At 40.0% G+C, this 27,523-nt stretch overlaps 2 protein-coding genes across 4 annotated transcripts in view; both read right to left on the reverse strand.

The window, feature by feature from the left end:
• NXPE3 (neurexophilin and PC-esterase domain family member 3) overlaps positions 1-5,515 on the reverse strand; it is a 31,593-nt gene extending 26,078 nt beyond the window's left edge. For 2 of the 3 annotated variants that reach the window (XM_019528637.1, XM_019528635.1), the window contains exons 1-4: positions 4,908-5,331; positions 3,480-3,576; positions 2,582-2,752; positions 706-923 (exon numbers count right to left, since the gene is read on the reverse strand). In XM_019528637.1, the coding sequence (XP_019384182.1) occupies positions 706-870 (165 nt within the window). In that variant the 5' untranslated portion in view covers positions 871-923; positions 2,582-2,752; positions 3,480-3,576; positions 4,908-5,331. Of the gene's footprint in view, positions 1-705; positions 924-2,581; positions 2,753-3,479; positions 3,577-4,907; positions 5,332-5,474 lie in introns of those variants that run through there. The other variant, XM_019528636.1, reaches the window with a different exon arrangement.
• A 5,424-nt stretch (positions 5,516-10,939) lies between these two features.
• CEP97 (centrosomal protein 97) overlaps positions 10,940-27,523 on the reverse strand; it is a 29,296-nt gene continuing 12,712 nt past the window's right edge. The window contains exons 3-11 of the mRNA XM_019528638.1: positions 26,492-26,650; positions 26,033-26,134; positions 25,479-25,592; positions 23,519-23,685; positions 22,679-22,843; positions 22,221-22,354; positions 20,661-21,420; positions 18,411-18,486; positions 10,940-16,810 (exon numbers count right to left, since the gene is read on the reverse strand). Of these exons, the coding sequence (XP_019384183.1) occupies positions 16,085-16,810; positions 18,411-18,486; positions 20,661-21,420; positions 22,221-22,354; positions 22,679-22,843; positions 23,519-23,685; positions 25,479-25,592; positions 26,033-26,134; positions 26,492-26,650 (2,403 nt within the window). The 3' untranslated portion in view covers positions 10,940-16,084. The remainder of the gene's footprint in view (positions 16,811-18,410; positions 18,487-20,660; positions 21,421-22,220; positions 22,355-22,678; positions 22,844-23,518; positions 23,686-25,478; positions 25,593-26,032; positions 26,135-26,491; positions 26,651-27,523) is intronic.

The raw sequence follows: 27,523 nt of genomic DNA on the forward strand, positions 1-27,523 counted from the left end.
GACTGTTCCAGACCTTGGGGGCTCGGACAGTAAAGAAATTCTTCCTTATGTCCAGCCTGAAACGGTCTTGCAGGAGTTTGTGACCATTCGACCTCGTATGAAACCTTTCAGGATGAGCGAAGGCAAGATGTGAATTGCAAAGTGGACCACGCCCCCATCCTACTACTCTTTCCTTTAGGAACTGCATTTGAAAACAAAGCAAACCCAGACATACACCAACCATGTGATTTTAGCACCTTTTTGGACACGATCCACAAAACAGATGGACAACACTGAATTAACAAAAGAGCTTTGGAAATCCAGAGAATTTGATCTGAAAACATATGATGCATGAGGAACAAGCAGCAGATCTGTGAGAAAGATACACCACACAAATAGTCAAAACAGAAGCAATGACAATGCAGAGCTCTGTGGCAAAGTGATAAAAAATAATCAGAAAGAGCTGACAGAGAAACCACCATCTCTGCCCTGCATGCCTTAGTGACGCATACAAGTAGTTCAGTTAGAGCTGTATATTGAATTAAGTGACATCAGTTATTTAAAAAGTTACAGGGTAGCCATGTGCAAGCAGAGCTTGTCACTTCCATGCAGACTACTCATAGAACAGAATTACTGAAGAGTATGTGCACCCACAGCATGAAACAGTAACTGTATACAAACTAATACAACCCACAAGCATAAGCACCTTTTCTCTCACTGACTTACCTCTAACTGATGAACGTTGTGAATCAGCACCACAACAGCTAATATTGCCAGGATCATGCAGAAGATGTGGAATCTGCAGAAGTTTGGCCACATTGTCCACTCATGTCTTTCCCACCCATGTAACATGCTGCCATGGTTTCCATAGCCAACAGGCACTGTAGTCATTGTAACTCAATATTACAGAGATTTCAGCTGATTTTTTCTGCATTAGTCTCCCCCTGTAAAGAACATAAGAAGATAACAAATACCACACTGGGTCAGACCAACAGTCCACGTAGCCCAGTTTCCCGTCTCCAACAGTGGCAAGAGTAGATGCTTTAGAGCAGTGGTCTCCAAACTTTTTTTGATCGTGCACCCCTATCAGTAAAAAATGTTTGAGCACACACCCCCAATATATGTATTACCTGGACACATGTAAACTGCAACAGAAGTTCTAATATTTTCTTCCCGCACCCCAATGGATTGTCTTGCACACGCCCTGAGGTGCACACACCCCACTTTGGAGACCACTGCTTTAGAGGGACAGCACCGAAAGTGGGTACACCTAAAGCAATCTAAACCTTGATCATTACCCTCTGGCATCCACCAGGCCTTTAGGTATATGAGACAGTGGGCGCATTTACATGTGAAATTAATGGAACACAATAAGCTCTGGCACTTATCTTGCCAGAGTTTACTGCTCCTGGGCACCACATATACACGTGCACCTGGGGGCGCAGCACATTAAGCTAGGTTGTAGAGCCTTGGCTCAATGTTCTGCAGAGGGGGTGGCTGGAGCACACAGGTATCCCCCACACTGAAGTACCCTTGTAACACAGCCAGTCCTGTCAGCATCTACACATGCAATGCTGTGCACTAAAGAACGCTGCCAAGAATTAGTACTTGTTTAACCTACAGCAGAGTTAATTAGTTTCCTGTGGCCTAATGGGGCAACATATGTAGACACCAAGACTTTACCGTGGACCCAATTAGGCAGCTCTGCAGTAAACACCTTGTGTAGATGTGCCCAGTATGCTGCATTTGGGAAAAGGAATGACTGAACTTTGTAACAAGAAGAAAAGGGGAAAAAAAATGCATCCGACATCCCAAAAAAGTCTATTATTATTATTCAACCTAGATGTAATACTATCAGTTACGAAATTCAGCAGTTCTCTTCAGTTTGGAAGCAATGCCTTACACAAAGTGTCAAAATCTGCCTTTAAGGTCATTACCCTATGGAAGAAAACTGATCTCTTATCAGTAACTACAAATAGAAAAATTGTATTTAGAATTTGGCCTCCACGTTGATAATCACCACCCAGCCCAAAAGAACCCAAGAATTTCAGAGGTAACCAGCTATTTCTAGCTGTCCAGTTAAAGACACCTAAAAAGGGGGGCTGATTTTTCAGAGGGCAAACTATTCATTACTTTCTGAAAATCTTGCCCACAGATTGCTAATCAGTTCTGTAAATCTGAGCTAGAATGACCAAGAAAGACTACAGTTCCAACCTTGAACCCCTTTTTGGTCTAGACTTCCTTCAAATCAACTGAAATTCTGCTCAAGCGGAGTCAAGCTATGTGAGTTTTCCTATACATTAGATATTTTTGCCTCCAGACATTAATGCAATTTTAAAAGCTGATAATTAGACAGCAAATATCAGAACCTCAAAAGCTAACAGAAGACTTCTGAAGCAGTAGATACAGTATGTTTTTCCTGCTATAGTGCATCATTAAGTTTTTACATGCTACTCTCGCGGTGCTCATCCATGTAAACCCATGATGATAAAAAAAAAATTACATTTGGAGAAAGGTGTACTGAAATGTTCCTTTAAGTAGTCATTACTATCAGCGCTTCTTTATTAATAGTTCATTCAAGTTAAACAACACAGCCATCTACCTATTATGAAATGCACAGAGCCTCCTTAGAGTTTCTGGATGCTTTGGGCCAGGGACTTAACTTCTGAGAAACTGTGCTTGCAGTCTGGCATGTCCTCAATTTCATATGTTCCTTCTTTCTTCAAGGACAATCCTGAAAGGCTCATTTTTGGATAGAGGTATACGTTCTTTGCTGTAGTGACATTTAAAACTTAGATAAGAGAAAGCAAGTGGAAGGAAAGAGAAGTCAAAAGACAAAATCTTCTAACTATCACATACGTTAAATCCAAATTTATTAGCATAACCACCCAAAAGGTATCTAATAATTTTGATATGCTGAGATAACAAATAGTATATTTTCTGGCAGTTCAAGACCTTAAGTGAACAGTCCTGTATAAATTTAAAGCAAAGATATCACCAATACAATTACTTATTAAATGTCATTTGACTGACAACAAATGAAAGATCCGATTATTTCAGTAATATTTTTCAATCATAAAAAAGACTGCACATGGAATTGCTTTATAAGGGTTATATCGTTTATACCTCTACTGCTTTCCAAATGAATGAGAGAGATTAAACCTGGTATATTTTCACTGATGAATGATCATGGTAAGGGCAAAGTATCCATTTAAAAAAGGACCCATAATGTTTTTAAATAACTTTAAAATGTGCCAGTGGAAATTCAAGATCTTATTTGAAAGAAATGGAAACCAGGATTGAACACAGCATCTGAAGAAGTGAGCTCAGGCTCACAAAAGCTTATGCTGTATCTCTCTGATTTAGTCTTTAAGGTGCAAATATACCCTGCCTTCTAAATTGACTTCAGACTAACATGGCTAACCACCTCTTTTTGTACATTTAAGTAAAACTACAGCACACACACACCCTGCCTTTGCCATATTACCAATCCCACTCACCTGAAAGCAATTTAAAGACATGATCAAAGCAAGACTCAAACTTAGCTTGAAAGGAAGTATGGTGCCACATTCCTGGAGGAGACTTTCACATGTTTTTCTAAACAAAAGAAACACACTCTGTTGCTTGGGGTCTATGGATTTTTAAGAGATACAAAACATATGCACATCTGTGTACTTTACATGACTGGGACAGTGTTAGATGGCTAGAATAACCATCAAACAAATGGACAGATTTCTGGTTATGTTATAATACAACTTCGGTTCTACCCACTACCTGTACACCAGAAATATATACTACCATTCTGATCTCCAAAACAGCTTCAGAAAACCACACTAAAAACACCTTAAGCCTGCTGAGAGAAGCATTTTCCTACCCAAAGCATATTTAAGGACTAGGTCAGGTTGCATTCAGCCTTGGGCCAATGACGACCAACACAAACATTTAAACAGGTCCCATGTATTTCATCATACCAGTGGTAGAAACAAGACATTGTACCATTGAAAAAACGAAATCCCCAGCTTGATGAACATTCACTTCTAATAACTGAAGGACTCCAGATACTGGACCTTAATATAATGTCACTTTGTAGGGCTGGCTAAAGCTTCTTTAAGTCATTTGCAGAGGTTCTTCAAGGCTCCATCTGAGCCCAGTAGATGCACAGTAACCAAGGCTTTATGATGGAAGAACACAGAATATAGTTGCTATAAACATTTTTCAAAACTCTCAACTCCATATCAATTTATTTATTTATTTGCAAATGCCAGAACACAAGCTGGTGTTGTTTAAAGGTCCCCTTCACTGGCACTCATTTCTGGTGACTTACAGAACTCATTTGTGATTTCATAATTTGCAAATAACGTGCCTGTCTGATTCTGATATAAATAAACACAATCAGCATTTCCAGCCATCTTCAACTCTCTTCCTGTCACTGGCAGTCTGTGTAATGAACTGCATGAGAGAGTAACTATTCCTGTAACCAGAATTCTTATAGTTCCTCAATATTAAATCTTATATTTTAGCATTTGACATACAGCTACACAAAATGCAAAGCAGTTCAAACAGGGGTTTATAATTTTGCATGCTTATAAATGGGTTAATGCTTTTAGTGTTCCATCCCAATTTTGAATTTTCTAGCATTGCATATTTAAAAGGGGGAGGAGGGGAACTGGTACTTTATTGCTTGCCCAATTTCAAGTTACTGCATTGCCATGAGACAATGCAGAAAAGGCTCAGTGGTGTCTTTATATATTATACTGATGTACTGGTGCTCCCTGCTGCCCAATCCCAAGGAAACGGGTCATTTTTGGATAGCTGAAAACTGGCTATCCTGGTCCCTTCAAATTCCCTAAGACTTATCTAGCCTAAGAAAAATTGCCCAACTACCAAGGTCCACCGAGACAAAAACCTCGTGTAGGTGAGCTACTTACCCTGGGAATTCATTGGTACAATGCACACCGTGCCTGCCGTGGAGGGCTGTGCTGACAGAACTCCTTGGCCGTGGCTGCAACTCTTCCGAATTGCAGTCAGTCGCCAGCTCGCCTGCAAATAAAGAACAACAGGCTAAGCGCCGGAAGAGCTTTGCGCCGCAGAATGGCAGACAACCGCGACACGCGTGGGAAAGGGGCCCAGCGGAAAGGCTGGCGAGAGAGAAGCTGTGTCCGACGGCAGTGAGCTGCGCTCGGGGAAGGCACGGCCACGCACCTACAGGGACACGCGTGTCGGGGGTGGCAAGGGGCAGACAGCGATGCCCCTGCTAGGGGCTGAGACCCCGACTCCCAATGCCCGCCTGGAGCATGGGGTGCAACCGCTCTGAGGGTGCGCGGAACTCGGCCTCCGCAGCTGCCATCCCTGCCGCACTGGCAGCAAGCCCTCGGCAGCGGGGCGGGGCCCCGCTACGGCCGGATGCGGCATCACAGAGGAGCGGGTTCTAGTCCAGCACTCCCCACCTCCCTCACAGCCTTGCCCGAGGGGCTGCGGGGCAGCTCCGCGCTCACCCCGGCCCTACCCCGCGCCATCGGCGCCTGCAAGATGGAGACGCCGCTCGCGCAGGCGCAGCCCCGGGGGCGGACACAGGTCTGGGCGGGGGGCGCCTCGCTCCAACCGGTCGCTGCGACTTGGCTGCCCCTCCTGAGGGTGGAGCGGCTTTTTGATGCCCGTCCCTGCACTTCCCCCCCCAGGTCGTCAGTGAATTAGGCGCGCGGCGGAGCGAGGGGCTCGTCAGAAAAGCACATCGAGTCCTAAAAAATGGCCCACGCGTGCCCTGTCGCCTTCATCAAGAAGCTGGGGCCATGGGCGTAGTCCTGTTCCTTCAAACCAGAGTAGGATGGCTAGCATAGAGGACGGTCTGGTTTCCTACTACTCTGGTGATACGAAACCCGCCACCTTCATGCCCTCTGTTTTTCTCATTTCTGGCAAAATCCGCACTCTTGCGCACCTTAACTTACTGCTAACAAATTTAAATGGCATACAAATGGGTTTATCTCAATCCAAAGATGTATCCAACCTTTCTGCCTCTGGTGACCATTGCATATTAGACTTCCCTTCACCAGCACCTTCACCCATGGAATACGTGGGACCTTTTTTAATTCGTGTGTAGGTCGTCATCTGCCCAAGGCTGAATGCTATCTGACCTATGTTTTGATACCAAACACAGCACAACTTGATGTTAGGTGAGACATTTCCATGAGAATACATATTAAGAGAGTGAAAGAAAGTTAAACTGTCAGAAAAAAATAATTCTTGGAGACAAGTGAAAAGAAGTTAGGACAATGTGGAAGAGGAGTTAATGAGATGGACTAATACCAGGGGACTATTGCAGAACAGAAGGGGAAATGTAGAAAGCAGTATAGAACAAAATATACATAATGCTTTTAAAGGAAGTTATTTTTTTTGTTCACTGACTTAAGAACAAATCATTCAGACAGAAATATAAATGAACACTGTACACATGAAATTAGAAAGACATTGTAATAGCTAAATTTTGTTAGATTCTAGGTTTGTTTTTGGGAATTTAGCCAGGAGTCTGGAGTAGACCAGAAGGTAAAAAAAAAAAAGGATAAAAACAATAGATGAGAAAAAAGGTCTTCTTTCTATGTGTACAGGCCATAAGAAAGCACTGTAATAAAAGTCTTGGATGCAACCTAGAGAAGAAAGATCAAATCATGAAACCTCTTTCAGGCTACATTGCTTTTGAAAGTTGTTTAGCTTAGAGAGGCCTTTAGATACTAGACTTGCAGGGTCTTACAACAATAAAGGATAATTATTGCAGCTAGCACCTCTTTTCTCACTACCAAATGATCAGCACAAATTTGGGGGTTGAAAACAGGGGAGAAGGAAAAGAGAATAGTCCATTAATCAATTTCTCTCCTGTTTTTTTCCCCACCCACAGTGATTACGAGGTATGGAGAAAACTTGAACCATCCCATCCATTCTAAGGGATGTGCTTGACGTATTCTGCAGCATCCAAAAATGTTACCATCACAGGCACATGTCTTCTTTAAATCAACATGGGGCTTTTGCTTCCCTTCTTAATATAGAAAGAAGCCAGCTTCCTTCTCAAGAGCAGAACAATTACAGAACCAGCCTGCACTCACATGACCAGCCATTAGGCCAGTAATTTTTAGGCAAGATGTTACAGCACACCGGAGTGTCCTACTCTCCTTTCCAAGTTGCCACAGTACCATGCAATGTTAGCACTGTTAGGTGTGCAAATATGATTTACAAAATAAACCCAGAGAAATCAAGTAAGAATCTATAGCATTATAAACATTCTAACCTATTGTAGTCTTTCTGAGTTCTTAGCATAGAAGAACTCATTATTTTTCCATATTCATAAAATTAACGAAAGCTAAGAGGGTTGCCTCATTTTCTGAGTGGTGCCTTGAGTTTAACAAAGGATGTCTAAAGTCTAAAGAGGTAAGGAACCATTGCACTGACAGTGAATACTGTAGGATAATGACTTATTCTGCACTGATGCACAGAAAGTAACATGACAGGACCAAGATCCTGATTAAGGCCCTCCAGAACTAACTGAATACAAATAAATACCAAAGGCTTTGAGTCAACCTGTGTATACAGGTTTGGTATTCTCTCTCCTTCCATAGATTCTGACTGATGCTGACTCCCTTCCCAAATCCTTTGGCCTGATTCTGAGACATGCAGAAGAGTTCACCATGAAAGAAATGGTTAAACTGATGGGTTATTAAAAATAGAATACTGGATATATTTTTATTAACCAACTTTATGTCCTATATTCTTTGGCAGATCCAGAACATTTCCACACAGCAGTAGAATTAGCAACTATCACTGTCACAGTCAGCTCTTGATCATCACAAGGCTTGGACTCCCAAGATGGAGCAAAAAAAAGCATATCTGTCCATTTATATGAGAGTGAGGTAGTTATCAGCTGCAAAAAGACATGTAAAACCTGTGGCTGAACACTTCATCCTCCCTGGATGCTACATTGCTGACCTCAGGATTGCTGTTCTCAGGCAAAAAAAAAAAAAATCATAAAAATCTATTGCTCTCAGTATGTTTGAACAGAAGATGGTGAGTTTGCACAGATGATTGCAGCCCACAAGTTACAATTATTAATTTTTGCTTGATATTAGTCAGAACTGTTTGTTCATTTGAAATATTCAAGCCTTTATTTTTCTACAATGGCTAAAGGTTGAACTGTCATGTGGTTTCAATGCCACTGTTTAACACAGTCTAGGAGTTCAATTCTACTCCCACATAACAAAAGCAACATTTCTCATTTCTCTTCCCACACCTAAGGCTTCTTGAAAAGTCCCAAGGCCAATGCATCTATATCTGTTTTCATCTGTTGTCAATATGGCCTTCCCCTGAATACTTATTAGGAGGAAATTTTTGGCTTAATCTTATTTATTTAAAATATATCCCCCTCTCCTGGCACACAGACCACTAAAATTCCTCTAGACAGTACCATGCTTTTTGTTCACTTTAAAATGTCCAGTGATTATCTTTATTTTGCAACTCTCAGACAGCATGACCAATAGAACCTGAGCCAGGAGTGTTAACTTTTGGTTTTGGCCCATTCCACCTACTGGCTTTCGCACCTGTAGTATTGCAGTGACTATAATTGCTTTAATTGCTTATCTTATTATTGACTATAATTGTTTTAACTGTTTATTTTGTTATTTCTCTTTTTATATAAGGAAAAGATTTGACCATTAAGATAAAGTTAGTATTTGGAACTAACCATCTATTTTAAATTTATTGCCTAGCATAAATGTATTTGATCTATTGGTTTCATGACTTTAGAACTTAAATTTGGTATAAGGAAAACGCTTGTGTAAGGGTTTGTGGTATATCTGGTGTGTGTGAATATACGTCTGGTTTATGTGGAAAGAGGTAATGAAAGACTAAATGATGGACATGTGTGCCAGTGACACAAAGAGACAGGCCTCTTGCAGCCGGTGAAAATAGCATTTGTGGTTTGACGATTAAGAGCTGCAAGTGACCTCGAGTCAACAGTAAAGGATTACCAAACACTAAATCACGCTTCATCCTGATGACTGAAGACTGCAAGCGACAGCCCCTGAAGACTGCAGACCACAAAGCCAGAAGATCATGACCTACCAATCCCAGCCTGCCAATGGGACAAGAAGGACAGCCTTTGAATCTGACTCCATGAAATCCATAGGCTCTATGGACAGCTATTACTATTAAAAAAATGAACACAAAGACAAGGCTTCCACTTGCAAGAAGTTTTGGGCGCATCCAACAGGACCTGACTCCAACTCTTTTGGCCAGCCTGGCCAGCCACCAGACTGACCTTGAGCAACTTTGAAACTTTGTAACACCTTAACCTTTGCGGGACTCTGTAACTTGTGTGTGTGCATGCATTTCGTTTCTTTGTATAAATAAATGAATAAATGAATATGCATGGGAATGAGCGAAGCAAATAGCTTTATTGTTTTTTATTCTTTGTATGTTGTATGTTTTATGTTCCAAGAAATGCGGCATTGTGCCTTATCCCTGATAAGATTCTGGCTTGTTTTTAATTCACCTTGTATGTCCTGTGCGCACAACACATTCAGAAAAATCCTATTGTATTAGGATAGCAGAAAATGTAAAGAAACATTTGACTTCAAGCATCCTGAGAACACATGGCAAACATTTTTTCTGTTTAAAACAATTTCATAAAGAGATTTTTTCATTGAATGTAGGATTTTTAACATCCTGAGGTTTCATAGGGCTCTTCACCATACGGAACTGTGGCAGGGATTCAAGCAAATAACTTACAACCTGGAACATATTTAGATTTCTTTAAAAACGGCGTAGTAGGCACCTGACAGATCTGAATAGAAAGTGGAAAGGAGACCGAACATATTGCACAATATTGCTTCTTTTGATGACCTGACAGAATTCTAATTTTTGGAGCTCGTCCTGTGTAGCCCTAAGTAGAACAATATCCCCAACAATGAGCATCAATGAGTCGCACAACAAATCACTTCTCCCTTAGTGCTCACCTGTCACTGTGCTTACAGCTTCTTAAAAGTTTCTAGGCTGTATTAAATTAAAAATTCTGTACTAGAATTGCAGTTTTTCAAGCTGTCTGTTTGGCTCTTCAACCCAGTCGGGGAAACCTTGCTCTTGGTATTTTTTTATTCTATTTATTTCTAGTAACCCATGGTCTTGAAAGTAGTAGGTTGCTGCTGAAATCCAGTTTCTAAAGAAACCTACATTGCATGGCTCAAAACTTTGAACAGGTACCAACCATTCCAATGCCCTTGCCCTAAGCATTGGTTGTTGGTCACTTTATTTAATGTTCAGTACCTCTACTACTCTGAAGCTTTAGCTACTTTCACTTCCAAATTAAATTACACTCCAACTATTTAAAATTTTGCCTTTTTCCCCACTTCAGGATGTCATCTCCAGCCTCAACCCCTTGGAAGAGAGATTACACGGCAGCACCAAACAGTGTCTGAGACAAAGTAAAGTCTATAAAATACATGAGGTTGTTTCCTCAATCTTTTTTCTCTGGAAGTTACAGATCTGCATGAAAAACCTCTAAGCCCTTCTAAAATGATAAAAGAAAATAAACATAGAAATAGTCCTGGGGTTGAAGCAACAGAATGGGTATCAGGATCTTAGTTCTCAACATGGATCTAACAAACACACAAGACACAAATAGAAGCAAAAATTGCCTTCTACCCTAGCCCTATTTTCTTCAGGCGTGGTAAAGCAGGCACCTAACCTCTTAGATCCAAAATCATAGAAGTATTTATATACCTAAAGGCCCTTGTGAATCTGGTTGTTAGCAACTCCATACCCAAGCTTGAAAATCAATACCTACCTTCTGTTATTACTCATTTAAGCTTCATAGTTGTAAATCATTTAGCTATCTTCAGATGAAAGACATTAAAAGCCTCTACCTTGTCAAGACAGTGACTACCAGCCATGATATTAATATAAAACTCAGGACCAAGAACAATCATGCTTCCAATAAGTATACAAATAATTTATTTAAAATTCAAAACTTAGAGGTACAAACAAAATCTATATAAGAACCAATAACTTCATAAATGTAAACACTCATAGAAAATATATGAACTGTACCAGTTTAACCACCCACCATTCTTCACAGAAAACAGTGAGAAGTATAAAGACAAATCAAGGCCTAATTGTACTTTCCTTAAGACTCTAGTTTAGGAGGTAGAATACTACTGTGAAAGAAGACTCTAAACATAACAAAATTTACTTTGCTGGAATTAAAGTAAGGGTGAATTTGGCCCAATGTATTTATACATGTCAGGTAGCTGTAAAAGTGGTTTCCTTATCATTTTTGCTTACCAAACAGCACCAAGATAGATTAAATATCATTCTGAAGCTCCTAGAGCTAGACATTCTGCATTCATTATGTATCCAGAACACCACCTGGCATCCACAACAACTTTTGGTCCAAGAGAAATACAGGATTGTGACTATTACTCCAGTAAGTTTCAGGATGGCACTTATACAGTTAAAACACCTGCCCTTTAATACTCATACAGAGTCTCTTATGAGACTTAAGGATTTTGTGTTTGTTGAAGAGAAGCAAACTTTTAAGGTAGCCAAGATTTGCTATTCTATCAAGGCAGAGAAGGCCAGAAAGGATTCTTTGCAAAACAGTTTTTCGAACACCACATCAGGGAAACGATTTATCATTCTAGAGGGAGACTTTTTGAAAAGTTTCATTGAACTTGACATTTTCTAGATTGGGTGGCACAGTCCGCAAGACGAAAAAAGTATTACAGAACAGGGAAAAAGCTCTCCTTTCCACTTTTTAAAAGCATAAAAAGTGATCAGTTTTATATCACATTTTGATTCAGGAGATCTCCATTCTGCCTTCTCATGAATGAGGTAAGTGTGCTTGATACATTACCCCTTCAATAAACTAAGGCAGACTTAGAGGAAAGCATCTTTCATTTCTTGGATTTGGCAAGTTCCTCAAACAACATTTCACAAATAGAAATAAGGCTTGGAATTCTGCAGACAATATCTACAAGAAGATCATAAAAATGTAAATACACTATAATATTTAAAAAAAAAAATCAAATGCAAGCTTAAGGGCATTCCACATTATTCAGGGGAAAAACAAGCCATGTTTATATACAGGCAGACAAACTGCTAAGTGCATTTTTATTTTAGTTGTGGCATGCATGTTGTAGGGCCTTATAGGAAAAAAAAAAAATCTATAAATAAAAAGTTCTGCTACACTTGTGCCATTTAGTTTATCAAGAGTCCTCCCCAACCTATTTGCTAAAGGATACTTGTGTTTTTGAATGAATACATCAAACTTGCAATCTTGCACTGTAATGAAAGCCTACTTGTAAATATGATGATAATCTACCCTAAATATTTTTTGAGAGGCAGTGAGTATCAATCTGAATCATTTCCTTTGAAGTCAGTGGGAACAGTGAGGTTGATACTCCGTGCCATCCTATTAGCACGCATCCTCTGTCTACTTAACAAAACAGAACAAGATAGATTAACAGTCATTCAGAAACTTCTGGAACTAGAAATTCCACTTTCGTTAACTATCTAGAACTAACTGTGATGACAGTTTTTGATATGAAAGGAACCTAGAAATGTGACTTTTATATAAAGATAATTTAAGATGGCAAAAATAGCAATTTATCCATGATCATCAATAGGAAAACCTTCCCATGTTTTTTCCCTAAAGGAAGACATTACTTAACATATAAAATCGACTGTCCTCTTTGTGGGTGCTTGTTTAGTTTTAAAATAGAGATGTGTAACTAGGCTTCCCTTCAAGCCAGTATTCCGGTCCCATTTTCTCAAACTATCTGAACCATTCAGTTTACCAAATATTACAACAAACTATCATAGACTGTAATTAAAAGCTGAAGGTACCACCTATGAAGAGAAAATAAGATGTACAAAAATGCAGTGCCCTCCAATCTATAGTCAATGTGGATTTAAAAAAAACCAAACACTAATACAAAGATCTTTGCCACAAAAAAAAAAAAAACCCACCACATTTTTCTATTGACCAAAAAAGAGCTAAACACGAGAATAAGGAAAAACTGTAGATGCGGAGATCATGCAAGTGCCAGGCCAAATCTTGCCGCCTTCTTCCAGTGTGTAGATTCCATTCATTGCTGGCTGTTGGCATGAATACATAGCAAAGACAAGAATCTGACTTAATTACATTGTTAAAAGTTCATGCCAGAAAACAAAAAGTAAATGTTAATTCACAAATTAAACTATGGAACCACCATGAAAACTGCTTCTTTGACAAGCCAGTAAGGGCTCAAACGAGCTATTTTTAGCACACATCAAGGGGCTTTCTTTTGCTATTTTTCAAATTTATCTTTCATTGTCTCTTGTTTTCTACAGTGCTCTTTAACTCAGGGTCAACATAATACTTTTTCTGCATATGTACAAACTAATTGCTTTTAACCCTGGAAAAGCTATAGTTAACACAATTTTCACCTCTCAATGGGATTTGTATATGTTCAATTTAGGCAATTTACCTCCTATACATGCAAAACGTACTGCACACTAACAGAAAAGGTTTTTTTTCAAACTTCAAAGCTTTTAAAAGTATCAAGATAAAGCTGAATATTAAGTTGGTATCTATTTTGCTATTTTTTCACAGCTGACAGAAGCATTGGTTAAAATAAGTCATCATGCATATCTGTTTGCAAGTTTCACCATTACAGGGGTTTTCATAGAAAATTACTTTCACAAAGTTATCACATTTTGGCAGTTGTAGGGCACCACTTTTTTCTCATTTTAGATACTGACAGCACATGAGACACTTAAATGTAAAAGAGCAAAATATTTATGGTGCCTTTGAGAATTAAACTGGTCAGGAAGTGATATTTTCTTGAGCCAAAGAGATTAACAGAACTGTTAATTATTTTTCCAACATGACAACACACTAAACCGATATGCAGTCACCAGAGACAAAACTCATTGCTTCATGTACCCAATCACCAATTCTACATTCCTTCTAAGATTTGGCAATTGCATCGTGTGCAGCAGAGAAATCTTCTCACACTGAAATATACAAACTCAGTCTTGTGGAACTTGATTGATACAAAATTACCAACCCTCTAAAGGCCCAATCCCATAAAGTTCAGAGATTCCATAATACCTAGCAACATAAATGGAAAATGAAGGTTTTCTCTTGTTAGAGCTAAAGATCTGAATGCCAAACCAATCGTGTCATAGATCTATTTTAAAACTAGAATTAGATGGAAAGGCAAATTCTTCACATGCTACAGCCTCACATTTTCTAAGTATAGTAATTATTCAAGAGTCTAGTGCCATAATGTTTGATTAAAACAAAAAACTCCTTTGATTATCCAATAACATCCCCCCCAGTCTTTTGGGAAAATGAAGGGTTGTACTATATACAAAGGTAAATTTTATTCTTCAAAGGTAACTTCATCCCTTTGCAGTTAACTAGTCCAAGATTAATATATCACTTAAGTCCCATTTAAGCTCTATGTTGAAGGCTCAAATGATGCCTTGGGCTTTGCCAACTTTGCACAGAGTTGAATTCCATGTTAGGACCTGAAACAGACTAGGAATCAAGGCATTGAAAATCCAGGGGATAGCTATATTTTGTAATGTTCGTATATTTGGAAAAGTCCCTTTAAACTGAAAGATGCAATGGTGCTATTTTGTGACAAAGTAGTGCCAAAAGTTAAAATCTGTATCTGTTCATGAGATGAGTGCAGCTGACCTCGGAGACATCCACACATGAAAATGGTTGCAGCATTGGTTTTGGATACTCAGAAATGCAACAGTAATGAACTTGATGGTAAGCCTTATGGCAGGTTACTTGACAGTTATTTTACTAACATCTTCTCTCAGCTCTATAGCTGAGTGTTGCTACTTTTGTGGCATGCTGAGTGCTCCTTTCTTTCCCAGAACAGTGCAGAACATGATGAATTGGGAAAATAAACACCATTAATAATTCATCTTATCACTGCTTGCCCAGAATTTAAATGGAGAACATAACAAAATTAGCTTTGCACATTCATCCACTAGAGGCATACAGGCCCACAATTAATATTCAAAACCGACTGAAATCATCACACACTGAATGCTACCTTACGTGCAACCTAGGTGGAGGGAACCACTTCTGGATTTTCCTCCTAATGTTTACACATAGACAAGGGCTTGTGGCCCATCACACTAATTAAAATCCTGAGATTCATGCATGTTCTAAGTACCTGCATATGACAGAGATTTTTTTTGTAGAGGCCAATACCTTTACACAAGTCATCAAGCTTCCCACTTCAACCAAACTGTTCTCATCTTGTATGTCCTTTTGAAGCCCTTATTTTTAGAAAAGACTTTCACTGACTCCAGCTGAGTTTTACCTGAGAAAGAACAAGTAGCTTGCACCATATTGGAGACAAAACTCAAGACATGTTTTTTTCCAAATAAAAGTAGATTGCTAATATTCAAGTCCCCTTAGTCCATGTTTAAACCCCTACGTAAGTGGCCTGTTTTGAAAAAAGTGCAAAGCTTCAGTTAAAGGAGAAAAAAGAAAAATTCATGCCACTGATTTAAAAACCCTAGTTTCAAAGCCCTAGTTGTTTGAAATCTTGGTCAAGATACTTACTCCAAGATAAAGAGAAAAAAATCTATTAACCCCTATTGTCATCTCTTCTGTGAGTTGACACTGATATGTACGCACATAATCTTCATGCTTCTCAACTCTTCATTTCATGCTATTTTTGTAGAGTGAGAACTCAAATTCTGTCATCAAGGAAAAGTGACGTCTTACTAAATCTGAGCTATTTTACATATAGGAAAAAACCCATAATCTTCTGTATTACACTACGGAAACCAGTTGCTCAGATACAATTCAGTTGGCGAGAAATAAAGTGCATAATGACCATCACTGAGAACTTGCTCATTTCAGTTTAGCATGGTTAGTGTTAATATTCATCTATAAGAGTAGCAAAATGCTATTTAAAGTTAAGCCTTCCTGGTAACATGGGCAGAGGAATCTAGAACAAAATACAAATAGAAAAAAGAATGCCAGTGCTGTATACATGGGGGGGAGACAGAGGTGTTAAATAGTTCCCTAAATATCCACAGAGCTAAACTACTAGACAGGTATGCCAACAGGCAGCACCTGAAATGAAGAGTCACACTCTGTTTGTTTCGCTTCCACTACACCTGAATTCAATTTACAGCTTTCTGACATCTGACTCATTTCATCTTGTGCAAGTGAAGCCAAGTCTTGAGTGTCTACAGAAACTGTGTCATATAAAGAATCTTGTTTTTCCTCTGAAGCTGCTGTCTGGGGCCTACTTCCTTCTGTCCCATCACTGCAACATGTCCTGTCATCATCCTCTTCTAGCTGCTGAACAGATGTCAGATACTGCTGCAAAAGACTACTGTCTTGCTCGCTGTTAGAGCTCTCCTTACTCTGATCCCCAGAGTCTACCAGAGCATCTTCTGCATTGGAAGGACTTTCTGAAACAGAATCCCCAAAATATTTGACTGTTTCTATAGAATTTTCTACAAGAAAACTATCACTCCCATGAGTAAAACTATTTTCAGAGCCATGTAAATCACTAACGTGGGTTTGATCAATCATGGAGGAGTGAAAGCCAGAGTCTGGGAACTCTGGTAAAAATTTCTCCAGAATAGTTTCAGCTACTGAAGCCGAACAGGCAGAACTAACATCAGAATAAGATTCTTGAAAGAGACTAGTTGACTGAACAGGTAGGCTGGATGAATTCAAAGTACTTGATATAGAAACAGGATGCTGCCAGATTGTATTAAGATTTTGGTTCATTGTAAATTGCCACTGTTGAAGTGATTGAACCTGCAAACCACAAAAAAAAAAATTGTTATGAAACAAGGAAAACAAAGCCATTTGCTAAACCTGGCAATAAGTCTGTAAATAAACAGCATACAATTGGGAGGGATCAAAAAAATAAAAAGGGATTCTGCCTAGACAAAGGGAAAGATGCACTTTACATTATGAAACAATGACCTTTATTATTTCTAGCTTAGAGTCTACGCATTGATAGGCCTCAACAGAAGCCATATGGAGTCCTCTTTGGATAGAGCATGGTAACTGGATATGTATCAAATGAGAGCTCCAACAAGAGTATAAAAGGCCCTTGAAGAAGAGAAGTGTGATGCTTTTAAAGGAGATGACTCGTGTTTAGACGTTTCTATTTGGATGCTACAACTATAGATCTCTTTCCACACAGAGTACACACGCTTTTAGATACAGCATAAAACTGTTAGCTTTAGAACTTAACGAAACACTAATCCATTGCTTCCAGAGGCAACATGACTGGATAGTTTCAGTGGATACTGGGGCAATCACCAAATTATTTTTTGACCACACTTAGGATCAACTCAGTTACTTTCTCCAGCATTTTCTCCTTTTTACAATTCCCAACTCAATTTTAAATTTTAGTAATGAAAACTTATCTAGGCCTGATTCTCAACATATTTATTCAAATCCAAAAATGAGCTCCCCGCTGGACAACACAGGAAAAAAAGCCTTGACCTAGATTTAAGTAGCAGCCCAGGGCAGGCAGTGGCTTGGCTCCAGCTTTGGCCATAGGCTCTGAGATGAAGCCCGAGTTGAGCTGACCTCTGCCAGAGTCTGCCCGGCTTAACCCCCTGCCTGAGCCCTACCTCTTTTGCCTGCAGCTGCCCCCTTCAACCTGCTCCCTCCCCACCCCTTACCTTGTGCTCCAGCTCTAGTCCCTCCAGCCCAGACCCAGCCAGCTGGGAACTGCCACTGTTTCTCTCTGGCTAGGCTGGGCCCTGGCCATGGCTGCTGCACACTATCTCCTAGTCAGAGCAGAACCGCAGCAGAAGATAAGGGTGCAGGAAGAGGGGAGAGACAGGGACTGGGATGGAGCAGCCATAGGAGACGGGCACAGTTATGATAAGGGGTGGGAAACAAATTGTAGAGGTGATCAAGGAGTAGGGAGGCAGGGACTGGAAGGACAGAAGCAAGAGGCTGGCAGCAAGGAGGCATGTGAGGGTGCAGGCAGCAGGCAAACAACCAAGGGGCAAGGGTCTGGTCCTTCATGCTCTGCCCACTATTCCACCCCCGACTCCTGCAGCAGGAAAAATGTAGGACCTCTCCCCAGTAATTAGGTTCTACACATAGGAAGTTATAACAAGTTTATAATTTCCCCATGTATAGAATCTAATTATTGGGGAAGGGTCTTACATTTGAAGTTACCTTGGATTTGGGTAAATACATTTTGTAGTGGTGATGCATCCTTCTACTAAATTGCTAGAAACAAAACAGCTATCACCAAATAACTTGCTGGCAGGGTGTCCATTACTCCAAGTCATGGCAGTCAGGGCTACATTCACATTTTTTTCAATATTTACAACTGAAAAGTATGCTTTTTAATTCATAATAGGATAAAAGTACTAAAGATATTTACCTGGTTCCAAAGGTAGCTGATAGCCTCCTCCTGTATAAGTCTTTGAATCTTTTCTTCATCTCTCTCTCTTATTAGTCTAAAACACACAAGATATTTAACTTAATAATGCAATGTTTCCTTGAGTGACAAGACCAACATGTTCCATATAAAAACCTTTTGTATAACACTATTGTCTAAAGAAACAACAGAGTAAAGTGTTTAGTCATTCTTCTTAGTTCAGTTTTTCTTGTCATCACATTCATTTAGCTGCTGGAGTGATTTCAAATACTGTTTGAGAGTACCCTTGTGTTTTCTTACTGTTAGTTCTTTTTATTCCATTCTCCATTACCTCCTTAGAGAACTGACATTTAAGAAGGCTGTTCTAAAGCAGGACTAATGTACTGCTGGACAACTTCCACAGAACTGCCTACCTGAGGGCTCTCACTTACTTCTGTGGACCTCTTATTGCAGGCACATAAATCATTAAGATGAAGATGGTCAGTCAAATGAAAGGGCTTCTATATATTGCTTCAGAGTGCTAGTAGCAAACAGTACAGATATTATCCATTAACTAAGAAGGCATCCAGTATGCCAGATGAGTTCTGCTTCTTTCCAGCTATAAGGTATGAGCACTTAAACACCAAACCACACCACTCTGAAGCAAGGCTTTCTTCTCTGAAAGTATTACTGCAAGGATATCATGAGATTCTGCTTTATTGCATCTCTGGTTGTATCAGACTGCTTAATTTTACCCAATGTCAACTCTAAATCACCAGCTTTGTAATTTCAGCCTGTATTCCAAGTATCAAACTTTCAGATTTCCTGTTATTTATCAACACCACTAAAAATCCTCTGTGCCAAGCCATATGCTCAGTAATTTGCATACATCCCAAACTAAGCCAAAGGGGTGACAAGTGTAACCAGAAGTATTATCTTATGGTGAAGGTGTTTCAGAGCAGTTACTTGAGGGCCTGATTTGAACCCACAGAGAAGGAGTGTCAAATTCATGCAGCCCCATAATCTAGATGAGTGGCATGGGGTTGGTCTATGGGCCAGATTAGGCCAACAGACCCTCTCTCATAGCATACCTGATATGGCAACTACTGCAGCCAGTGTGGGACCTGGAGTAGACAGAATGGGCATTACATGCAGTGCAGACTGGCCAGAGCAGCAATTGAGCTACATGCAATGGATGCCCACTCTGAGGCACATGCCAGGCACGGCACATTTTCCAGCCCATCTGGGACTCATGCTGCACACAGTGCTCGCAGGCACAACATGCATCATGAATCCAGGATGGGCTGGAGTAGGTGTCACATGCAGCATAGTCCTGGAGCTGCCCGGATGGGCGCTATGTGGGGCAGCCACTGCCTCTGCTGCTCTAGGCAGAGCGCACCATACACAGCACCCATTCCAGCTGCTCAGATCCCAGAGTAGCTGGAGTGGCCGCTGGATCAGGAACGCTAGGGGAAGGGAGAGAGGAAGAGGTAGGGATCCATGGACAGGATCTGGCTTACAGACCAGCCTAGTACCACAGGCACATATTGTATCAGCCTGATCAGACCCAGGGGCAGCACAAGGGGCCACAAGGCAGGGCTCTGCAGGCTGGATCCAAGCTGTGGGCGGTATGTTTGACAGCTCTGCCGTAGACCCTTTGCTACCTGCTGCCAGAAACAGAACAAAAATAACTTATACTGATTGTTATAGTGTAGGAAGGGAAAGCAGATAGGAAAAATAATTTAAAAAGTCTTTTGAACTGAGCAAGCCTGATATGAACTCTCATGAACTAGGGAAGCACATCATGCTTTTTCAGACTCTCACTTTTCCAAAAAGAACGGATATTTTAAATACTGGGAAAAACCTGTACAAATGCTGTCATCCCTTTGATGACACTAGAACCACTCTTCATATTCAGGGCCATACAGGATCTCTCTGCTATCTAGGAGCAAATGCCTAACTCAGATGCGTCACTAAACTTTTCTGCTCTTCTACTAGAGTGCAATGTCTTGGAACCAGAAAGGTGTAAAACTTCTAACCCAAAGCATGCTTGGATAGAGCTAGATAGAGAGAGAGGATGGGATGTTCTACGTATATTTGATTAGAATGTGGAAGCTGTTAGAGGCAGCAAAAGCTCTTATGCATAGGAAAAAAAGTCAAGCCAAGGAGAGTGTATACTTATTCTGAAATGCATCAAAGCATTTTAATTTTTGTTCTACACCTAAGTCAATTCACACTGGACAATCAGAATGCAAGGCAGGACTTCTTACTTACTTTGTTACTTCATCAGTTAAGCAAACAATGTGCTCTTGCATTCTGCTTAGGCGAATTTCATAACGTACTTCCTTGGCTTTGGGATGGTAGTTCCTTGCGTAAAATCCTCTCCAGCAGGCCTGAAGCTTGGTGGCTGCTTTGTTCAGTTTTTGCAATTCACCTGCATCATGGTCCACAGAAGCCAATTCATCAATAGAATCTTTCTTTACAGTTTGATCTGAAAGAAGAGTTTGTTCATCATTCACTGATGGGATAGAGTAACTTCCGAGAACTTGGTCTACACAGGAGGCTAGAGAGCAGCTAGTACTAGCAGTCAGATCAGCAGCAACTGTTGCTGAATTAAGGAAAGATAATAATTCAGCCTCTTTATTTTTCTCTTGAGCTTCTACAGATTCTGTTGCTTTGATGGAGCACTCTGTTGTAACCCAAGAAATCTTTTCCTGTTCGTTATCTGCACCCTCCTTATTAACTCCTTTCACAAATTCAATCACTGTAGCATCATCATCTTCAATGTCTGAAGTAATTCCATGTAGCCTCTGTTCTGTAGTTGGAGATACAGGAGACAATCCTGAAGCAACAGGCATAAAAGTAGACTCGGAGGAGAGAAGACTGCTGTTCAGTTTGTCTTCATCAGTCTGTACATCTTCCAGGTACAGTTCTTTGCGACAACTTCTTTCAACTGGAAAGGCATTCTTTGCTGCATAAGAGTGATCATCATTGGTGCTTGGCCCAACCCAAGAATTCATTTGGATAACAGGTTCTAGAAGAACAAAAAGCCAAATTTAAGTTATGCTCCATTTAATTAATATAATCCATTTAAAATGAAGAGGTCTTCATCTTCTGTTTTAATTAAGAATCCAGCAGTTCCAAGTAAGGTGCAATAACTGCAATTTAATGCTGATGTAACACTAGCACAGAGACCTAAGGGGCATTTTTACATGTGCTCCAGGATGGGGTGTTTTAATTAGAGCCGCTTTAATTAAAAAGCCTGCAGAGTTATTGGATAATATCTGTACCATTTGCTACTAGTATTCAGCATCTTGTGTATTCAGCATCCCATGTTTCAAAATAGCAGTGGCGGCACTTTAACTAAAGCTTTAAAGTGCCCTCGCCACCATTATGAAACATGGGGACACTGTATACATGAGACACTGCAGCAGGCTGGAGGGTTCTGATTAGAACACTTCAGAAGACTTAATTAAATCAGCACACTACTTGGAACTGGATTAACTGAATCTGGTCTGAAGCATTAACTGAATCTGCTTTGACACATTCAGAATGCATCAGAGCATGTTTATAGGTGCCCAAAGTGTGCTGGTCATGATAACACAAAGCAAGAGACAGCCCCTTTCTGAAGAATCTTCTACCTAACAAGACAGAGCAATTGAAGTAGCAAACACCAAAAATTGTGATATACTAAATAATAATAATCTTTTCACTATTTTAGTAATTACTGTTTTCAGTATACAAATAGAAGTCAGAGGCATGAGGTTCGGAACCAAGGTGTAGCCAGAACTGTATTGCCATACACAGCAGCACAAGAATAAATTTGGACTTTACCGCTTTCAAGGACTATCTGTGGTGCCAGGGCAAGACTGCTTTGTTCACACACAAGTGACACCCCTTTGTTGGGAGTAGAGGATGTAACTGGTCCTTCATTTTGGCTTTGGTACATCAGTTGCCTCTGGTGGAGCCTGAGCAGAAACAAAATGATATCATTTAAAAAAAAAAATCCTTATCTTTCAAAACGAGATCTGAAAGCAACTAAAAACTTTGAGTTACTTTATGGGGAGGAAAAAAAAAAAGATAAAACCATCTGAAAAGAAGGGACTGATCAAGGGAAATAGTGTACATGCAAGAATCCAAAGAAACTACTCACAAGAACAGACTCACAGGATGAGGTCCCAGTCTGTCAAAATTAAGTGGTCTCCTTTAAAACCTCTCGATTATCTAGAACAGTACTTCCTAAATGTGTCTGTTACATATGACATTGATGAAGAAGGATAAAATGTTCTCACCTCTGCTTACTCAGTATTTTTTCCAGTTTGGCATCCTCTTCAGTCTGGAGACCATATGAAGAAATAAGAGGACAAACAGTGGCAAGGTACTGAACTAACTGAACGTGCTGGCCAGGTCGATAAGATCGCCCTTTACCTTGACTATAAAGCCATTCTGCTTTCAAACTGGGAGGAAGAAAAAGAGGAGGTAATGTCTTTGCATAAAAATCAGAACTAGAGCATGCAAGCCATTTTCTCATTGCAACTCTTTGGTTACTTTTCTTCTAATTAGTGCCTATACCATATAAATCCAAACCCTGCATTTTCACAAAAGCCAAACACATAAGGATCTTCAGAAGAGTTGGGGGAAATACTTTGTTTCCTCATACAAAAACAGGGCTTTGAGGATAATTTACTGCAACTGTTACTCTGATTGATGAATCAGTTGTAGCCTTGGCCCTTATCTTCTTCATTTAGCTCTTAATATTTTATTCACTTCACCTATTATCATGCCATTTTTTTGTATCCTATCAACATCTGAATGTGTCTATTAGTAGAGATGTTCAAAGCAGGATTACTCTTCAGAGTATTCGCAGAAATCAAATCTGAAATTTTAAAATTGGAAGCAGCACAATGAAAACCCAAGACTCAGGGAACATCATGCCATATTCAGAAGAAATCACATTTTGAACATCATACGTGACAGCAGTGACAATGAGCATTTAATTTTTTTTTAAAAAACAGCGAGTATGGTAGCAATTAGAGATTTAATTTCTGATCATCTGGATTTACCACTGCACACAAATGCATTTAAAAACTTATTGACCAAATAAAAAAAAGAAATTTTAAAAACACTTTCACCTTTCTTTCTGAGAAATCACGTATCCATCTAGAACTTTAAGGTTCAAACACCAACTGACAATATAGGGTCGATAGTCAAATCCAGGAATAGAAGGCGTAGCCATCACACAAGGATTGCTCATAATTGACAACTGCTCCAACTCAGGGAGAGAAGCCAAGAAAGAAATCTGAAATAAAGAATATCTTTGTTGATTAAAGAGAACTACCTGGTGTTTACAACATATGCAATACTTCTATTGCCTGGACATCTTAGGCAGAACAGCATTTGAAATGCAAAAATGCATGTTGGAAAAAACAAAAAACCACCCAAACAAACACACCCCACTACCACCCTGATCCCAGTAGGAACACGATCAATAAGTCACTCTCCTGTAATATGTTAGCTGCCATTACCTTTGGAAAGCATCACCTCATTTTTGTGTCTCAGGGGAATGGAATTTTTGTATATTTATATCATTCTGATTCAGAACAAGTGGTAAGGATGGCCTTATAAACATGGTCACACTCAACAGCAAAGATGTACTTATTTAAAGAAGAGGAAGGAAGAATGAGCATCTGGCCACATTAAGGGATTCCCTCAGCAATGGCATGCTGACAACCGTCACAACATTTATTCATAAAAACGTTAAAAGAGACCATAAAAGAACAATTAACTTCTCCTTGTCTGCTCCTTGATAAAGAAACAGAATCAAAACCAAAAACGTAAATTTTGAGGCAGTTTAGATCCAGAGTGAGCCTATCATTAGAACAGAAATTACTTGTAGGATTTTTCAGCAGCAGAGGCCTGCAGCTGACCAGTCTTGTTTTTAATCTGTTGAATCCAGGGAAAAGACAGCTGTGAATAGTGTTTTATGAATTTGTAGGCAGCGTCTGAGCCTGGGACTGTGCATTAGGCATCCTTGAGCAATGGAACTAGGAAATTAAATAAATAAAAACAAATTAAAATAAAAGGCTGGCTGGAAGTTAGAACTTCCATCCCAGTTATTTCCTTTCAGTTTTAAGAGCACACCTCCACAGCAAAGGATTAGCTATTCTGTGTAGCTGTTCAGTGTACACCATTATTACCAGGGATCTGAGTTTTCTGTTTCCCACAGAAGGGCGGAGAAAAACGCAGGTTTCCCCTTCTAACGGAGAAACATGCGGCTTTTGCAGTTTTGCAAAAAGCTCTCTGCAGGCTAGCAGAGTTCCAGCCTACAAGGGGCTGGGGGGAGTGGGAAGAGGACAGGCAGGCAGGGGGTGTCATATGCATGTATATGCATGTGGCCACTAGGCAGACAGGGAAGCAGCTCTCACAGGTAAATCTCTAAGTCTGTGGGGCAGGGGGCAGTGGTTGAAGCCCCAGTAGAGAGGGAGGGAGGGAGCTGGGCAAGGCTGGGGCTGCTGCCCAGCCAGGACTCGGGGCCTGGAGCTGGAATGAGAAACCACAGGGTCCTGGTAGGCAGTGGGACAGGGAACTTTGTCTGGGGGTTGGGTGGGGCCGGCTCCCAGCTGCTGTGTGTGCTCTCAGGGGGAGGGCAGGGGTGGGCTGCCTGCTGTGGGGTCAGGGCTCCCTACCCTGCTGCCCTTCCCCAGGTCCTCCACAGTCCAGTGGGTGGGACCCGGTGCAGCAGAGCAGAGCAGGGCCAGGTGGTGAAGCTCCTTACGGCTATGAGCCCCGCGTCACCCTGGCAAGGCATCTATCTATAGTAGCATTTCATATTAATCATGGATTTGGGGCACTTTATCAGAGAATATAGGGGGGTGGGGGCGATTTAAATCAGAGAATTTCTATTAGAGAAAACCAGGATACCTGGTTATGAACACTAATTACCAATAGTAAAAACCTTCAGCAGTCTGTCAAATTTGAAGAAAATAATGGCTGTTTTACTTGCACTCTAAGTATTTTGCTCTCAAAAGAACTACGCAACTAGCCGCTTCTAAAGTTAAAAACTTTTTATGCTAAATTCTCCACATTTGTTACCTCATTTAAGTCCCTGATTTCATTTTCTGCCAATGAAAGAATGGTCAGACTTTGAGGTAGGCAAACAGGGGCTGTTCGAAGAGAAGTTATAATATTTCCATGGAGCAAAAGAGTCTATAAAACGAAAACATCATCATTAAACATTACCATTTTGATCAAAATGTTTTTCTTAATAGCAACAGCTTCAGAGCACAAAATTGTAAATCAACAAGTCAGAAGTAAGTTTCTACAAACAGATTTTTGCTTGGAATAATCATACTATTTAAAAGCAGAATTTTCCTATAAAAAATTCAGTTTTCTAAAGGATGGGGGTCATTTGTTTTTAATATCTTCAGTACTACTTTTGGCAGCCTTAGCCAAATCACCAAGTGATTACAAGAGAATCATAGCCTTGTTTTTTTCATCTTTAAAATGGGGATAATAATTCTTCATAACTTCTGACAAGTAGGTATGCATGACTAGTTAAAATTGCATGGGCCTGGACAATAGTGTTACCTGATATGATGCTTTTTTAAAAGAGATGACAGACAGTAGAAAGGTAACACTGCATTTACCTTTAGAGATGCAAGCTTGGAGAGATCTCCTATTTGAGATATATTATTGTCCGATAGATCAAGATGTTGAAGAGATGTGCAGCTGTTGATCTGATCTATCATCTACAATGAAAGAAGTAATGAGAAATCAAAAACCTCTCTTCTCTGTCATCAAATGAGAATTTACATTACTATTATGCAATTCTTTCTGAAGCTTATAAGTCTCAATAAAACAGCCAGGAAAGCTTCTAATTTTCAAGTGTGAAGAACTTTGGTTAGGAAAAAAGTATGTTTAGTAAACGATGATGATTTTTAAAATGACGCAATTCCCATTACATTTTGCAATTTACTTATTTATGCCAATTAACTGGAGATCACTTATTCAAATACTGGAAAAAAATTCAACTCCTGGAAGGGCTTTCCAGTTTCCCACTGTATTCTGATACCAGATTTTGAAAAGCTGAAAAATAAATATTTCACCTTCAGGTTATTTCCTGCCAGGTTGAGCCATTCCAGGTGCACCAGATCCTTCAAGCCCTCCACATAACCAATACTATTGTGAGGCAGGTTTAGTACCCGGAGCTGAGTCAGTTTTGCTACACCCATCATTCGTACCAGCCGATTATTGGCCACTGACAGCTGTAGATAAACATGCAAAAATGTTTAATATTTATTACAAAATGATTCACACAAAACAGGTTAACAAATGATAACATAAGATCTAGCTCTCATTTTAAAATGTTAAATATACAGTCCAATAGACTATACAGAATGATATTATTTCTAAAGAATATTGCAGCCCAGACAACCACAACACCATTCAAACTAAATTTTGCACTAAACTTTACGAGCTCATTTTGTTATACAAGGCAAATTCACCTGCAGTGTTAGACAATGAAACTCATGAGAATGAAATGAAGAATAAATTAGAGTCATTGTTTCAGGTGGTAAAAAGCATTTTAAAACTGCTCTGCAAAAATAACTGGGCTCATCTACATGTGCTCTTTACTGCGGAGTAAACTAATTAGCTTTGCAGTAAAGCATCACTAGCTACATGTGCACTGGTATTAGGGTGCAGTAAACTAATTAATTCTGTTGTAAGATATTACTGTTTACGACAGTACTATCTTATGGCATAGTACTTAACTACACTGAAATCCACATGTAGATGGTGACTGTGTGGGGGCCAGACCTCTGCATGCTGCTTAGCTAATTGCTCCACACATTTGGCACTTCTGTGCTCCAGCCAGCCCCTCTGCTGCCCGCTGACATCACCCAGAACCCACAGCTGACTCCCCAAGCCTCCTGCCAGCACGGCTCTGCTCTGCCCTGGCTCAAGGTGCTGATGTCACAAGTGTATATGTAGACACTGCTCCCAGAAGCACCGTACTTCGGCTCGAACTGTCCCAGAGTTTATTACGTTGCATTACGGGCACAAAATTTACTTGCTCATCTTCTTAATGAAAGATTAAAAACACACACACACACACACACACACACACACACACACAC

The sequence above is a fragment of the Crocodylus porosus genome, unplaced genomic scaffold, assembly GCF_001723895.1.
Source record: "Crocodylus porosus isolate Cpor-Errol unplaced genomic scaffold, CroPor_comp1, whole genome shotgun sequence".
Taxonomy (NCBI): Eukaryota; Metazoa; Chordata; order Crocodylia; family Crocodylidae; genus Crocodylus; species Crocodylus porosus.